The sequence below is a fragment of the Tamandua tetradactyla genome, chromosome 10 (genome assembly GCF_023851605.1).
Source record: "Tamandua tetradactyla isolate mTamTet1 chromosome 10, mTamTet1.pri, whole genome shotgun sequence".
Classification (NCBI taxonomy): domain Eukaryota; kingdom Metazoa; phylum Chordata; class Mammalia; order Pilosa; family Myrmecophagidae; genus Tamandua; species Tamandua tetradactyla.
Genome location: NC_135336.1, coordinates 76271459 through 76289401, shown reverse-complemented (window position 1 = coordinate 76289401; position 17943 = coordinate 76271459). Strand labels below are relative to the sequence as shown.

The window sequence follows — 17943 nt, the reverse complement described above, 5'->3', positions numbered from 1 at the left end:
GTTTCATAGACCATGTTCTGATGCTGTTTGGTCTGAGCTACTCTCCACACTCTGGTTAGGAGAAAAGTTAGTATGAAAAACTGTTTTGTTTTTAATTTGGCTATAATGTAATAACTTAGTATGGAACCACTCACATGCTGATAAAGAGCATTAAATACCATAGAAAGACAATATCCCAAGCAGGCACTCTAGAACTATATATATATATAGTTATTATTATTATTATTATTATTATTATTAGAGCAGTTGTGGGTTTACAGAACAATTAGGCACAAAATACAGGATTCTCATACACCACCCCAAAACCAACAGCTTGCATTGATGTGGAATATTTGTTACAATTGAGGACAGCACATTTTTATAATTGCACTATTATCTATAATCCATGGCTTAATTAAGGATTCACTGTAAAGTACAATTCATAGATTTTTTTAAATTTTTATATTATTGCCATATTATACAACCAGTTTCCCTTTTAACCACATTCAGATATATATTTCAATGCTGTTAATTACATTTACCATCCTTTATCAAAACACCTCCATTTCTCCAAATATGAACCCTGAATATATTAAGTGTAACTTCCCATTCACTAACCCACCCAGTACCCAAGTGGCCTATATTTTAGATTCTGAATAAATTAATTTGTCATTCTAATTATTTTTAAATAAGATCATGCAACATTTGTCCTTTTGTGTTTTGCTTATTTGACACAATATGGCATCTTCAAGGTTCATCCATGTTATCACATTTATTGCAACTTCGCTTCTTTTTATGGCTGAAAAACATTCCATTGTGTGTATATATATACATACATACACACACAACACAATTTGTTTATCCATTCATTGGTTGATGGACACTTGGGTTGCTTCCATCTTTTGGTAATTTTTAAACAATGCCACTATGAACATCAGTGTACAAATATCTATCTGTTCAAGTTGCTGCTTTCAATTCTTTGGGCATATACCTAGCAGTAGGATTGTTGGGTCATACGGTAATTATACACATAACTTTTTAAGGAATCGCCAAACTGTCTTCCACAACAGCTGCACCATTTTACGTTGCTACAGCAATAAATCACTATTTTTATTTCTCCACATTCTCTCCAACACTTACAATTTTCCTTAAAAAAAAAGAAAAAAGCAGCCATTCTAATGGGTATGAGATAATACTTGATTGTGCTTTTGATTTGCATTTCCCTAATGCCTAATGATGATGAGCATCTTTTCATGTGCTTTTTGACCATTGTTTATCTTCCTTTGAGAGATGTCTATGTAAAGCATTTTGCCCATTTTTAATTGGGTTGTTTGTCCTTTTGCTGTTAAATTGAAAGATTTCTTTACATATTCTGGATATTAAACTTTTATTGGGTATGTGATTTCCAAATTGTTTCTCCCATTGTGTAGATTGTCATTTTACTTTCATGATAAAGTCCTTTGATGCACAAAGATTTTTAATTTTGATGAGGTCCCATTTAGCTAATACTTTGTTGCTTGTGCTTTGGACATAAAGTATAAGAAACCATTGTGTAACACGAAATCCTGAAGATGCTTCTCTGTTTTCTTCTAGAAGTTTGATAGGTCTGGCTCTTTTACTTAGATCTTTGATCTAATTTGAGTTGTTTTTGTATTTATCATAAGATAGGGGACCACCTTTATTCTTTAACAAATGGAGATCCAATTTTCCAAGGATATTTGGGAAGAAACTGTTCTTTCCCAGTTGAGTGGTCTTTGCCCCCTTATCAAAGATCAGTTGCCTGTAAATGTGAGGGTTGATTCCTGAGTTCTCAATTCTATTCCATTAGTCTACATTACCATAAGTTTTGATTACTGTGGCTTTGTAGTATGTTTTAACATTAGGGAATGTAAGTCTTTCAAGTACATTCTTCTTTTCAAGATGGTTTTAGCTATTCAGGGCTTTCACATCCATGTAAATTTGATGATTGGTTTTTCCATTTCTGCAAAGCAGATTGTTGGAATTTTTATTGGAATTGTGTTGAACCTACAAACTGCTTTGGGTAAGATAGATATTTTAATAATATTTAGTATTTCAGTCGATGAACATGGAATGTTCTTCCATTTATTTAGGTCTTTTAAAATCTATTTTAGCAATGTTTTGTAGTTTTCTGTGTAAAAGTCCTTTACATCTTGGTTAGATTTATTCCTAAGATATTTGATTCCTTTAGTTTCTATTGTAAATGAAATTCTTTTCTTGATTTCTTCTTTTGATTGTTCATTGCTTGTTTATAGAAACACTATGGATTTTGGGGTGTTGATGTTGTAGCTTAGCACCATAAGTTTTGGTATGTTGTATTTTCATTTTCCTTTATCTCAAGATATTTCCTAATTTCCCTTGTGATTACTCTTTAACCCATTAGTTGTTTAAGAGTATGTTGTTCCGCATATTTGTGAATTTTCATTTCTCCCTCTGCAATTGATTTCTAACTTCATTCCTCTTTGGTCAGAGAAGATAAATTGCATGATTTTGAATTTTTAAAATTTATTAAGACTTGTTTGTGACTAAGATATGGTCTATCCTAGAGAATGATACATATGCCTTTAAGAAGAATCTATCTTCTATGGTGTGGTGAAGTGCTCTATACATGTCTCTTAGGTCTAGTAGGTTTAGAGTATCGTACAAGTGCTGTATTTTCTTATTAATCTTCTGACTTAATGTTAAATCCATTATTGAAGGTGGTGTATTAAAGTCCCCATACAATTAATGTGGAACCATCAATTTCTCTCTTCATTTCTGTCAGTGTTTTCTTCATATATTTTGAAGCTCTGCTGTTAGCTCATATATGCTTTTAATTGCTACATCTTGCTAGCTTGACCCCTTTATCGGTATATAATGACTGTCTTTGTGCATTATAACTGCTTTTGTACATAAAGCCTATTTTATCTGATTTTAGTGTAACTACCCTAGCTCTCTTTTGGTTACCACTTGCACAGTATACTTTTTCCCATCCTTTCACTTTCAACCTACTTGTATCTTTGAATTTAAGATGAGTCCCTTGCAGATAGCATATAGTTGAGTCATGTTTTTTTGTCTATAGCATGTAGATACACTTTCATATATCCCCCATCCCCCACACCATTTTTTGTACATATAACCATTATATCTTTTATACTGGATGTCCAAAACCATGAATTTATCAGTTTTATGCATTTGCATTTTAGCACTTGAAGGAAGGAAGTAGTGGAGTTACATCCCAAACAATACAATACAAAAATGCTGGAATTTATAATTACCCTTTACCAGAGGTCTTTATCACTTCATGATGTTTTGAACGTCTATCTGGAGTCCTTTCCATTCAGTCTGAAGAACTCCCTTTAGCAATGCTTGGAAGGCAGGTCTAGTAGTGAACTGCCTCAGCTTTTGTTTATCTGGGAATGATTTATTTGCACCCTAATTTTTTAAAGAAAATCTCACTGGATATAAAATTCTTGGTTGACACTTGTTTTCTGTCAGTGCTTTAAGTATTTCAACCCACTGCCTTCTTACCTCCATGGTTTCTGATGAGAAATTGGCACTTAATCTAATTGGAATTCTCTTGTACATAACCGACTGCTTTTTTCTTGCTGCTTTCAAAACTCTCACCTTATCCTTTGTATTTGCTGGTGTGACCAGTATATAACAGGATGTATTTTTCTTCATGTTTATTCTGTTTGTTGTTCTCTAGCCTTCTTGGATGTGCATATTATCATTTGCTAAGTTTGGGAAGTTACCTGTCACTATTTCTTTGAATATTCCTTCTGCCCCTTCCCTCTTTTTCATCCTGGGAATACCAAAGTGTATATATTAATATGCTTGATGGGGTCCCTGAGGTGTCTTTGGCTATTTTTGCTTTTTTATAACAGTTTTTCATTATGTCCCTCAGCCTTACTCACTTCAGTTGTCTAGTCTTCGAATTTGCAGATTCTTTCTTTTGCCAGCTCCAATCTGCCATTGAAATCTTTCTGGAAATTTTTCATTTCAGTTACTGCAAGTCTTCAACACCAGTAGTTCTGTTTGGTACCTTTTAAAAAACCTCTTATCTTTTTACTAAGATTTTCACATTGTTCACTCATTGCTTTCCTGATATCCTTTAGTTCTTTCTCTGTATTTTTCTTCATCTCCCTGAGCATTGTTATTTTTTCTTGGTATTTATTTTTTCTCGGTGTTTATTCCATTTTATTGTATTGGAACTAATATTGGTTACTGATTGTAACCAAGTTTTCCTCTCTCCCAGGAGCTTTAATGCAAATTGTAACTATAAAGAGGGGTATGTTTATCCTGGGAGCCTGGGGCCCATCAGCTAATGACACAAGGGGTTAGTAAAAGTGAAAGGACAATCAGGTCTCCTGGTGCTTGAGCAGTAGAGCTGCGGGTTGGGCTTTGAGTCCTCATCTGAGACATTTTTTTACAGCTAGAGGAACACATCAAATCTTCAAGATCCCTGGACACAGATAAAAGATTTCCAGATACCTCTGCAACTAAATTCTGTTTGGGGTGCAGAAAGTGATAAGGACATGAAGTACCTTTCTTGATGTTGAGCTTCTTGATTACACTGAAAACAACTTCCAGGGCATTATTTGTGGCCTTGAAATTGATTTTCATTCAAGTCCTAGCCTTTCTAAATTTTTGAGGCCAGTGAATCTAATGAAAAGGTTGATGAGTATCCAGTTATCCTCAGACCTACCTTATGTTCACCCTTCTTTGTCCTCTGGGAGAATCCGGTTTGGACCCTTTATTGTGTTTTGATAATAATGTCTGCATGAGGATGGATGTACAGATGATATTATTAGAAGTGGCCCTTCCTGAGGATCCTACAAAGGAGGATGTTACCAAGTTAGACTGGCTTCCTGGACAAGTAAACTCTAGGATGATTAGGTTATTCATAAGAATGTCCATTGCTGCTTTGCACCCACATGTAAGGGACAGGTGCTAACTTCTCTGTGTCCTCTCATCTATTCTGACTCCTTAGCTGAATCTCCATAGGGAGCTGAAGTGGAAAGATGGAGGGAAGGAGGGGGAGCATCCTTGGGAGAAGTAGGGCCTTCAGGAAGCCCAGGACCCGACACCTCATGAGGAACAACCAGTGCGAACCACTGTGCTTGGCATACTAATTGTACCTTGTATTTGTGTCCATCAAGTGATGGCTAATGACTTTTTTAATGTTATTGTTAGTTACCTTTGCTTGGCAATTAGCAAGAAAAATCACCAAGATGTTTCTGACATTTTACCTTCTTTGGGATTCACAGTTGACACTGAAATAAGATTTGCTTCTCATTGGCCTACATGAGGGGACATGAAGTTTCCCTTTGGTTTTCAGCACTTCAAATTGGCTCTTTGTACCAGAACTCTGGGCTGGAATCTCTCCCCTGTTCCTCCCAGGTGGTCTCGTATGAAGGTCTCAGCTTCTTTATCCTGCTGGACCACAGAAGACCGAAAAGGCAAGCGAGCCTCTTGCTGAAATATTGGAAGTCCGCCGACTTCTCAAGGTTAGCATTGCTGATTTGCTCGCTGATGAAATCTTCTGTGAGTGAGGTGGAAGAGCTCCATGTCCCTGTCTCACACAGGTGTGTTTGCAGAACATCAACATCTTGTAGTGTTTACTTGTCCTCTAGGAATCCCTAGGAAGGAAGCCAAACATCTGTGGGCCAGATCCTGCACTGAACTCAGGAAGCCACCGCTGGGGGGTGCAGAGGGTTGGTTCACACACTCCTCCTCTGTTCTACCCACCCACAGAGGAATCCATCTCTCCATTCTTTCTCTGGCTGTCTTCTACAAAATTGCCTGATCCTCTGGACTGCAGGTAACTTCAGATACAAAGCGGACCGAGAAACATTTTTTTCCAAAGTCAAACCAAGTTTGACTTTGATAGGTGCTGAGCTGTGGTCCTCACTCTTTCGTAGCTTGACAATGGGTGTGTGGCCTATGGAGCTTAAAACTGGAAAGAAGGCTGCCGTCTTGCCCCCCACCTTGTGTTGTAATGTATGTGTGTTGTGTTCATAAACATTAGACTTTTCCATCATTTTACTGGCAGTTTGCTTTGGAAGTTGGAAAACCATACACAAGATGTAGGTGGTGCAGGGAAACCCTGGGGTCCTTCCTGCCAGCTCAGAATGTCCTCACCCTTGGGACAGAGCATATGCATCCTTCCCCTTCTTTCCCTGGACCTGCAGATGGTGTCCATCTTTTGATAGCTTTCTCTACCAGGAAGGAGGAGAAAAGACCAAGACTTAGTTAAAGAAGCTTTACTGTGAGGCTATGCACAGATGGGCTGATGTGCAAGATGGCAACAGCCCTGAGCAGGGGAAGAGGTGCAACTTATATAGGATGCTTGGCAGGGGGAGGGTGGTATTGGATTTTCATTGTCTAGCTTGAGAGCATGAAATTGGCTGGCTAATTATCCCAAGCTTATAGTTGCCAGGGCTGTAACTGTCAGAGGGAGGATGCTAAATAAAGAGAGCTATTGCAAGATTGTAGCTGCTGGGACTGTAACTGCTGGAGGGCAGAGGTTGGATAAGGGGAGTTATGACAGGAATGCAGCTGCCGAAGAGTGGATGCAAGGACAGTTATGGGACTGCCACCTGAGCAGGGATAGGTTTGGTTTTGCAAGAGGTCTCCTAGAAGTTATGGGTGGGGACTAGGGGTGGTTGCCCTAACACTTTTAACCTTCAGTTTATAAGATGAGAAAAATGGGGTCCCTGATGAGTTTGATTGGCCTGTTTCAGGTGTTGAGTCCCCCAAGGCAGTTGTCTGTAGAAGTTGAGCATCATAATAAATCTTAGAGCGGAAACCACTCCAACCTTAGTAAATTTGACTTGATTCTCAGGCTGTTGGTAGGCAGTGCCGAGCCCAGGTCACTGCCCCCAGAAACCATGCAGTGAGAGGCGGCCCCACCCCAGAAAAAACATCTCCCACATCTCCATGACCGTGGTTGAGAAGGAGCTGTGGCCACGGCAGGTGCCAGCCACCTGACTTAAGTGCTCCCAGGAGGCTCTGGCCATGAGACTCCAGGAGGAGGAGGAAGGAGACAAGGAGGGAGAAGGGAGGAAGAGGAAAAGGGATAGGCGAGAGGTGAGGGAGAGAGGAAGGAGGAGGAAAGGAGGCAGGGGAGGGGGAGAGGAATAGGGTGGGGAAGATACCATGCCTAGAACTTCCACACCTTCCACACCTGCAGCTCGGGGAAGCTGGTGCTCCTGTGGCTGCAGCTGTGCTCCCAGGGAGATACCCTGGAGCCCACAAAATGAAGGGGTACCCTGCTGGGACCTGGGGACCTGACCACCAGCCTCTGGCCCACGAGGAAGGTTTTGGGCCAAGGGCCTGGCTGGCACATGCCTGGCAGCGCCAGACCATATGGCCAAGCCCCTGATTGTGGAGCTTCAGCTTCTTGTACAGGAGCAGCCTGAGCCCCGGGTGGGGCCGCCGCAGCTCCAGAAGCCTGGTCCAGCATGCAGACAAAATAGCCCTGGATCCCAGGGAGAGACTACGCAGCCCTTCTCACTGAAGCAAAGCACCCTGAACCTCTCTGAGCATTTTTAAGAACATTTCCTTATTGTCATTTGCTGTGTCTCCATTCTGATCTTCTTCTTTGGTATTTTCTTGATTTTCATACTCAACCTTTGGATAGACCATCATTTCCTGTTTCTCTGTCTTGTACTCTTTGGTTGCACACTGTACATTTTACTATCTTAGAAAGTTAACTCTGGAATGTATTCCTTGAGATATCTGTTTCTTGATTTTGTAACCAGCTGGTAATGGGACAGTGATTTTCTTGAGCCTCAGTTCCCCTATCAGGTGGGTCTTTCCAAAGTGAATGTCGTGCCCAGGGTCCTTGCTGTGTTTTCTGGGCCTGTGTCTTGTCCTGGACTTTTGTTTGTTAGTTTTTTGTGTGTTTTGTTTTTTTTGTTTTGTTTTGTTTCCTCTATTTCCCAGGAGGCAGACCTCCCTCTTCAGGGTGTTTAAAGCAGACAAGCCTTTGCTCCAGCTGTTAGCCTCTCTAGTTTTTTTTTTTGTTTTTTGTTTTTTGTTTTTTTTGTCTTCTTAAACTGCAATCTAGAGTGCAAATTCTGGAGGAGGGGGAGGGCACGCTGGAAAGGAGTTTCCCAAGTGATTTTTTCCTAGCCAAAACAGGGCAAAGGACCCATGAAGGGGTGCTGACTGGCTCCAAAGTGTTCTGCAAAGAAATTAGGAAGGGAACCAGTAGCTTCTTTGCCAGTTCCCCAAAGATGAGTATTCTTGACCTGTCCAGCAAATGCAGCCCTGAAAAAGCGCACCATCTTTAAGTCTCCTCTGCCGCCACCTGTATTTGGTATGGGTGGAGCAATGGCCACCCTCAGAGCTGAGCCTCTAGCTATTTGAAGTCGCTAATCAAAAGTCCTGATCAGCCATGGCCACCCCTGGTCTTAGGGAAGAGGATTTTTCCATCCATATCTGTCACCAGAACACTAGCCAGAGGAGAGAGCCATGGGGACTGCAGTAAGAGTGGGAAATGGTGCTGGTACCTGCTGGGCAGAGAGAGCAGTTCACTGGTCTTTACCATAATTTACAGCCTCTTCCTCCTGTTCTTCCCTGGATGCTGTACAGTGTTCTGCTGGACTCCAGAGTTTCAAAATAGTTGTTTCAGACAGTTCTTGCTTATTTAATAGTTGTTCTGGTGGAGAAACTGAATCCTGGAACTACTTTCCCGCACTAGCTTCCCACAATCCTAGAACCACTCTTAATAACCACCATGCTCTGAAATTGCCTTCATCATAACAGCGACCTATGTGCTTTTTTTAGAACTGAATTTATTGGACTTGTTCATCTGCCTTATTGGTTCTTCAGTGTCTAGTAGACATTCTGCTTTGTTCAGTTTTCAAGCTTGTCCCCTTTCCCAATCTCCTGTACCATTATATGTAATGTTTACTTTTATTATGTATTATTTTTATTTTTAAAGAGCTATTTAATGCTTACTCTCTTACTATGTTCCAGGTACTACAAATATGTACTGTAAAACAATCCCATAATTAGTATTAGTCCTAATTAGGACTAATTAGCCTAATTAGCCTATTAGTCTAATTAGCCATGAGGAAACTGAAGATTGGAGAAATTAAGTGGCTGCCAAAGAGCACAAACCTAATGAGGGCTAGAACTGTATTTTGAAGCTAAGTCTGTCAAATTCTAATACCAATAGCCTTAACATTTCTCATAATAGAAATACAATATAAACATAAAATTAATTTATGTAATTACAATATGACATTTGTAGGCAAGATTATCAGTGCTGAGGTTTTACCTGTTTGATAGAGTACTTTACTTGGCCCAATCCCTATCCAGCCACTAATGACTTTAAAACTCTATCCTAACTAATATGAGACAGAGGAAAGGATGATAGACACCAAAGGGGAAAAGAACAAGTTCAAAGTAATATCCAGTTTCTGAAGAAGGAAGTAGAATAAAAGATGCCTAAAGTTATTCATGAACTTGAGCATTCCTTCTTTTAGAGACATGATCTACAAGAACAGCTTTATTTTTCTTTATTGTTCATTTGCTTTATTGATATGCAGTGAACTGGCTCATCGCTGCCTCTTTCATTTTTATAGTCATGCAAAAGAGCAAAATTAAGTCTACCAAATCTGTATTCTTGAATTTAGGCTTTCCAACATACTCTTAAAAAAATACTACAATCAGCCTCTAAACTCTAAATGTTACGAACATTGCACATTTAGATTAGAGACTGTCATTTGTTCTTACCAACTTTGCTTGAAGTGAGCCTGTGTGTGATCTCTTTAGTGAGTCTCTTCAATGGCACGACGGAGAACGATGGCTTGGTGCAGTTCAGGATTCAGAGCATATGGCACACAGCTTGTGCAGAGAACTGGACCACCCAGATTTCAAATGACGTTTGTCAGCTGCTGGGACTAGGGTAAGTATCTCCAGTCTTCTCCCTTTTAAGAGATTCTCTATTTTTATATCAAATAGAGTTTATAAGAAATTTAAAATTTTTGAAAGTTATGAACTTAGAAAATACACGTGAGCAAAAGGAAGAATATACAAACATCTACTCTCAAAAAAGAACCATTGAATATAAATACTTTATATTATAAAAAATTTATAAATAATTATATAAATATAAATATTATTTATGTAAATATATTAGATATACTATTCTGCGTTTGTTAACCTACTTACATGTGATCATTTCCTATATTTAATGTATCATTAAATATTTTATACAGATTATCATATTTTATAAAATGAAGTATTCCATTTCATGGTTATATTATAGTGTATCTAGCTAATTGCAAGGGTACTACAATGAACATGCTTTGGCTATATCTTTGAGCATTTTCATAATAGTTGTTTAGGAAAATTTGTAGAAGTATAATTATTATAAAAAAAGATGTAAAAAAAATTCAAAACTTTCCCAAGAACAGTAATGCAAATAATAATTCCATATCAATGACTCAACAAAATTTATTATATTGCCAGTATAAGGTAACAATATATTATATCAAATATATAAGTTATCAGTATTCATTTTTTACCTTTCAATCAGCCTCAAAAGGAAGGAAATGAAATGGAAGGTAATGGGTAGTAATAATTTACTTTTAAGATGCACAATCTGTAAACCCTTATTCACCATTCTGATCATTTGGTATTTGTGAATTTGGAGATTTGGAGATTCCCAACTGGGCTAGGCCATGTGATTATTTTATCAGTTACATTTCTATATCATTTACCAATTTGCTTGGCAGAATCTCATATTAAACTATGAGGGTGATAAATGTCAGAGCTATGTCCACTTTATCTATTTTTGCACTGATAACACCTATTATAGTCTTTCTTTCAAAAAAGATATAAAATAAATATTTGTTGAAGACTAAATTTTTCATTAAGCATACATATATACATATTGATATAGATGTATTTAGCTGTCTAAATTATATAAAAAATGACCAATTATAAAACATTATCATTCACTTTCTGTTCTGAACTGGAAACTGATTTTCTAATCCATTCTGAAAAGTTGTATAAAGTTACAAAGCAGATTAATTTAAGTGAGCATACACACTTACCTGTAGCATTTAGTAGCTATGTCAACTGTCCATCAGTATCAGATGAAATTGATTGCTTTTCCTGGAGTGACCCTTTTTATTAACTGATTAATAATTCATATAATAATTACTCATCCTACAAACATATTTTTTCAGCATTTGTTTCAAAGTAAATTTCATGGACTCCAAAATATATTTTCCAATAGAAAGTGTGTCATTGTGGTGATGAGGACTCTGGACCTACTCCTAAAATCTATTTAACTTCTAGTAAGCTAGTACACAAATGTATTGTATACTACTGCATTACAGAACCTAGTCACCACTTGTAGATATTTTACAGTAGAAAAATGAATGGAGGCTCCACTTAGAGTGCCAGGAATGTTCCATAATTTCTTACAATTGGATTGAGAGCTGTGCATTCAGAATGGGAACACCCCAGCTCCAAATCAGTGAAGTCAGCCTTATCAGGTATGCAATTCCTCTCAACAGCAAAGGGAAGAAGTAAGTTTTATCATCCATTATGTAAATAACCAATTTTGCTTATATGTGGTAATCTTTGTATATATTATACTTTTTATTATATATAAAAGCTTGCAATCTAATGGTGGTGAGCTTTAAACGTGGTTGGGGTTCAGACATAAAGAGTCTTGGGGGAGGATGGGTTTCAGGAGGAATGATGTTATTTAATAAAGTCAACAAAACACTGAAACTGACCACTATTTATTTATCCTCCTTTAAGTAAAGCACTGGGTAAGTGGAATTGATTCCAGGCTCCTACTGAGTTCTTAAAAGCAGGTTTATTGAGATACAGTCACATACTATACAAACCATCCAAAGTGTACGGTCCATGGCTTTTAGTATAATCACAGAATTTTGCATTCATCACCATGGACAATTTTAGAACATTTTCATTACTTGGAAAAGAAAAACCCATACCTGTTAGCATTCACCTCTCAATCCCTCTATCCTTCCTCATCCCTACATAACCACTAACCTAATTCTGCCTCTACAGATTTATCTATATTTACATTTTCTATCAATGGAAGCATACAATACGTAGTCCTTTGTGTCTGGTTTCTCTCACTTAGCATAATGTTTTCTATTGTTATATATATATATTTAATTAGAGAAGTTGTAGGTTTACATAAAAGTCATGTAAAAAATATAACATTCCCATATAGCCCCTATTGTTGACACTTTGCATTGGTGTGGTACCTTTGTTACAATTGATGAAACAGTATTAAAAGTTACTAACTATAGCCTGTAGTTTGCATTAGGTGCATTTTTCCTATATACCACCTTATTATTAATACCTGTAAACGTGGTATACTTGTTATAAGTCATGAAAAGTACATTCTTATATATGTATCATTAACCACAGTCATTGTCTACACTGTGTGTGGTTCACTGTGTTATAGAGTCCCATGTTTTATCCTCTAGCTTTCCTTCTAGTAACACACATGCACCAAAACTTCCCCTTCATCCACATTCACAAACATGATTCAGCACTGTTACTTACTCTCATAATAATGTGCTACCATCACCATTGTCCATTTCCAGACATTTCCAATGAATCTAATTAGAATTCTGCACAAATTAAGCATTACTTCCCCATTTTTTACCCCCATTGTATTTCCTGGTAATTTATATTCTAGATTCTAACTCAGAGTTTGTTTATTATTAGACCAATTTCTCTAATGAATATACATGCAAAATCCTCAACCAAATACTTGCAAATTAAAACCAAGAGCACATTAAAAGAATTGTACACCATTATGAAGTGGGTTTTATTCCAGGTATAAAAGGGTGATTCACCACAAAATAAACAGTTAATATAACACACCACATTAACAAACTGGAAATACCACATGATCATCTTGAGCAATGCAAGGAAAGGCATTTGACAAAATCCAGCATCCATTCTTTATAAAAACACTTTAAAAAATAGGAATAGAAGAGAACTTCCTCAACTTAATAAAAAGGAATAAATGAAAAATCCAGAGCTAGTATTATATGTAATGGTGAGACTGAAAGCTTTCATTCTAAGATCAGCAACATGACAAGGCTGCCCACTGTCACCACAGTTATTCAACATTGTGCTAGAAATTTAGTTAGAGCAGTTAGGCAAAAGAAAAAAAAGAGAGAGAAAGGGCATCCACATGGAAAGGAAGAAGGGAAGAGGTTAAACTTTCATAATTTTCAGAAGACATGATCCAGTATACATAAAGTCCAGGAAAAATCTACAACAAAGCTACTAGTCCTATGAAGAAGTTCAGCAAAATGGCAGGATCAACATGCAAAAGTCAGTAGTGTCTCTGTACATTAGTAATGAGCAATCTGAAGAGGAAATCAACAAAAAAATTCCATTTACACTAGCAAGTAAAAGAATGAAATATCTAGGAATAAATTTAACCAAAGATGTAAATGACTTATATGCAGAAAACTTCAAGACTTTGGTAACAGAAATCAAAGAAGACCTAAATAAATGGAAGGACATTCTATGTCCATGGATTGGAAGATTAAATATCATTAAGATGTCAGTTCTACTCTAATTGATTTGCAGATTCAACATAATCCCAATCAAAATTCCAGTAGCCTATTTTTCACAAATGTAAAAGATTATTATCACATTTATTTGGAAGGGTAAGTGGCCTAGAATAGCCAAAAACATCTTGCAAAAGAAGAACAAAGTTGGAGGACTCATAGTTCCTAACTTTAAAGTATATTACAAAGCTGCAGTGGACACCCAAGCAACAAAAGAAAAACTAGATAAATGGGACCTCCTCAAAACTGAAAACTTTATGCCTCAAAAGACTTCATAAGAAAGTAAAAAAAAAAAGCAACCTAGTAGAAAAAAGAAGAAAATATTTGGAAGCTACATATCCGATAAAGATTTACTATCAAGAACATATAAAGAAATCCTGTATCTTAATAAAAAGACAAATGACTCAATTAAAAACTGGGCAAAAGTTTTGAATATCCATTTTTCCAAAGAGGAACTACAAATGGCAAAAAAAAGCACAAAAAAAATGCTGAACATCACTAGCTATTAATGAAATGCAAATCAAACCCATAATGAGGTATCATTTCACACCTCCTAGAATGGCCACTATTAAACACTGATTTTCATTCAATAGAGGTGAGGCCCTAACAATTCCTTTACTCCCACAAATGCTATTGGAGTTACTTAGTTTGTAAAGATTTGGCTAAGAAGATTGGCAACTTGAATTTATTTCCACAATGGATAAATCCTAATACCTTGGTTGACTAGAATTTTATTGCACAGAAGCTTTGTGCCCCGATTCACCAACTTCATAAGCGTCACTAGGGGTTCTGTCAGTTGTCGTTTGCAAAGATCCAGTAAGTTGCTTCCTAGAGGATATATGGGGTTTAGATGAATTAGTACTTAAATCATAGTGATCGCATCTTATTTTGACAGAATTTTTTTGAGTGAATTTGTATGAAATATGTTCAATGATAGCATAATGCTGATTTTTCACACTTGCCTGAGAGAATATGTTGGGAAGGAAACATATGTCTTCATTCCCTTTTAGCAGTTTCTAATATAAATGTATTATTTTGATTGCTCCCTCCTCTGAAATTTAAGCATTGGTGGTGATATTCTGTCTGTTCCATGGATGAATGAGACATGGTTTTTATTTTAAATGCTTATGGGGTATGGATAGGGACATAAATAGAAAATTGCAATGCAATGTGATAAATAAAATGTGCTATGGGAGAACCTAATTCAATTTGGGTATGTTAGGGAAGGCTTTCTAGAAAATGGCCTGAACTGGTAGATAACAGTCAATTCCACAGGACTGTGTACTATTTATTTACATGTTTTGTGATTTTTTTCCCCAGCCAGATTTTATTCTCTAGTTCACTGACTTTGTTTCCTATGAATCACAGTCCTTCCAGCTGGAGACTGTAACAAAGATTTTTCAATATATGTAAAGCAATCCCCTGTCTTAGATACAATATTTTGAATGAAAGTCAGGCACTCGTTTCTTCAGAAATGAGTAAGGTAATCTCTGCAAAGACTTTAATCGTTGGGCCTGCACTTATTTAATAGTCTTCATAGTGCTCCAGTAATTGAAATAAAGCTATAGTCTTTTAGAATTTGTCTAAACTGTTGAATGTTAACTAAAAGAAAACTTAGTGAGTTTAAAGTGTTGTTTGGTACAGTGGAAAGTAATTTAGGACTTAGTTTATTAAAAAGGCACTGTAAACTCTCAAGATTATTTATGCAGATAAGGTATAAAGTGCAATTCCCTACAGATTCTAGTAAATAATATGAGGCAGATTTCATCAGCCTTTCCTTTTTAAAATTAGACATTTTCATTCCCTGGCATTTATAGCATGCCTAAGTAAAAAGTACTTTGAATAACATTTTCATGTCTCTGATCAAAGAATGAAAGAAAATGTTTCATCCTGATCTAAGAGTAAGTGTTAAAGAAACTTACGATCAGGATTTTTAAGTGATATTTCCTAGGAAAGTGTACTACCTTGTTACTAATCTAATATATGAACTAAGCAAGTTGATTTGCCTTGCTAATTCATTAAATCTAGTAGAAGTCATCAGCTCTGCAAAATTTTGCAGAATGTAGTGAATAGTATGGTCTTGAAATAAGGTTAATCATTCCTGTCACTTTTAGCAGTGAGGATGTCATATTAATTTTATACCCCATAATAGTCTAGTGCAAAAAACCTACAGTTCAAATGTCAGAAACATTAAGTTAAACCCAAATAAGAAATGGACTCACTACAATGTTCTTCCATTTCAGAGATGTTTTCGCAATATTAAGGCTGAAATTTTTTTTTTAAGTTTTAAATAAATACAGCCCAATGGTTTATATTCCCATGTTAGTGCCACAACAAAGTGGTACTCACAAACTTCCACTAGGTCCTGGAAAACTGAAAATGCAGCCTGTGTTTTGTATAACTAATTTAAGCTGATGCACAAGTAAGAGCTCCTATTCTTGTCCATATATTCTCTTATTCTCCCCAAATTTTCAGCTATGTGGAGAAACACCTTAACTTATGACAATTCGGAACACAAAACGACAAGAAAGACACAATATGGGAACTAGTAGAAAGAAGAAAACTATTGCCTTTGACATTAAATCACTTTATTTGTTGATTTTACATAGAATTGATTAAATGATATTTTCTGGTCTATTTAAATTTTAATTTGCAAGCTCAGTACAGAAGACAGTTTTTATTTTATTCTTAGCTATGTTTCCAGGGGAGTGAAAAAGCTGTGCTACTGAGAGATGGTAGAAAAAAATTATTTTGCATGAACAGAATCAAAACTTTTTTTCCCATACTTTGAGCAGAGACATAAAAATGAAATTCAAAGTACTATTTACTCATGCATAGTAATAATTAAAACTAGGATATTTTCTCTATTTTAAAATTAAAAATTAATTAAAATAACCAAGGAACACATAATTGATAGCAAGCTACAATTATTTGATAACTTTCTAGGATTAATCTTTAATAGGTTTATTATCTAAACTTCATGTTCCCCTCCCCCCTTTTATTTTCCTTGTATCAGCAAAGAATTGGATGGCTTAGGAAAAGCACAGCGGTTAGGCAATTATGAGAAAAAGAAGAATGAGGAGCAGCAAATATGCCACTGATTAGTAATCTAAGAGCTAGATCAGCAACTCCAAACTCTGTTAACGCATTTGAGTTACCTGGTCTCAGTCCCAGATGTTTAGGTCCAGGATGTTCTTGGTTAGTGACTCTCAATATGGGATTTTAGGATCAAATCAGCAGTATTTGCATCACCTGGGATATTTTTATAGCTTTGAGATCAATACAGATTCTGGAGCCCCACTTCAGACCTACTGAATCAGAAAGTCTAGAGCAGGCCCAGAAATCTGTGTTTTAATAAGCCCTGCGGGTGACTCTGACACACACCAAAGTTTGAGAACCGTTGTTCTGGGGTAGGGTTCTTAACCATCTTTGTATGCCAGGGATTTTTGGCAGTCTGGTAAAACTTACACACTCCTTCTCATGTTTATATTTTTAGTTCATAAATGCATGTAATTATGAAAGAAACTAATTACATTAAAATAATTATCTAAATATCAATAACTATATGATATGGTCATGCATGCATTTCTTTATTAAAGTATGAAATAAGATATACCAGGGTCCTAATGAGCCCCATAATATCAGTAATGAACATAAATGCTATTTTTTATATATGCAGCAACTGCAATGGGATAGGAAGATAACTGCAGGGTGTTTTGGTGACAGAATTATAGGTATGGCCAATAATATCATGGCTGTTCATCTGCATTTGTAACTGAAGGGAAGAGTAAGTTTCAATTAGAAGTTACTAAAAATAAAGATGTAACTTTTTCTGCTCCAACTGTAAACCCTCTGCATATTATTATGTGATACTGGGGCTCTATAGAACCCAGATTAAGAGGTTAAGAATTGTGGCTAGAGGAAGATCCAGGGGTATTAAGTCTTAAAAGCACCCCAGCTGATTACTGATAGATCAAAGAACCATACTTGCTTCCCTAGAAAGCATACAATGTGTACAAAATTCTCCCTTGTTTGGCAATTTGACTTCACCTGATATTAAAAACAAAACCAAGCAAAATAAAATAAATGAAAACATTTTTTTCTGCTGTAGCCAGGTTTAAATATGCTATTGAAAATTATTTCTGACTTAATTTAAGCTATTCCTTAGCTCTTCATTCTGACTTTAGTCTATTTTAATTTCTATGAAACACTTTTTCCCCCTAATAGATCAAAACAAAGTAAAGAGTATGAAAAGACCTCTATCACAAAGATATTATTAAAAGAGTAAAAAGAAAAAAAAAAGTTTCATAGCTAGGCTTTCACCGACCACACATGGTATTATTAATTGTCTGGAAAAACTCATTCCTGA

The 17943-nt window shown here is 36.4% G+C and overlaps 1 protein-coding gene across 7 annotated transcripts in view; it reads left to right on the top strand.

Moving 5' to 3' along the window:
• The window catches only part of TMPRSS15 (transmembrane serine protease 15), a 170477-nt gene that overhangs the window by 119524 nt on the left and 33010 nt on the right, over positions 1 to 17943 (top strand). For all 7 annotated transcript variants that reach the window (XR_013158614.1, XR_013158615.1, XM_077118756.1 and 4 more), the window contains one exon: positions 9766 to 9898. Coding sequence is in view for 5 of the 7 variants with exons in the window: in XM_077118756.1 (XP_076974871.1) it covers positions 9766 to 9898 (133 nt within the window). In the remaining 2 variants the exon portion in view is untranslated. The remainder of the gene's footprint in view (positions 1 to 9765; positions 9899 to 17943) is intronic.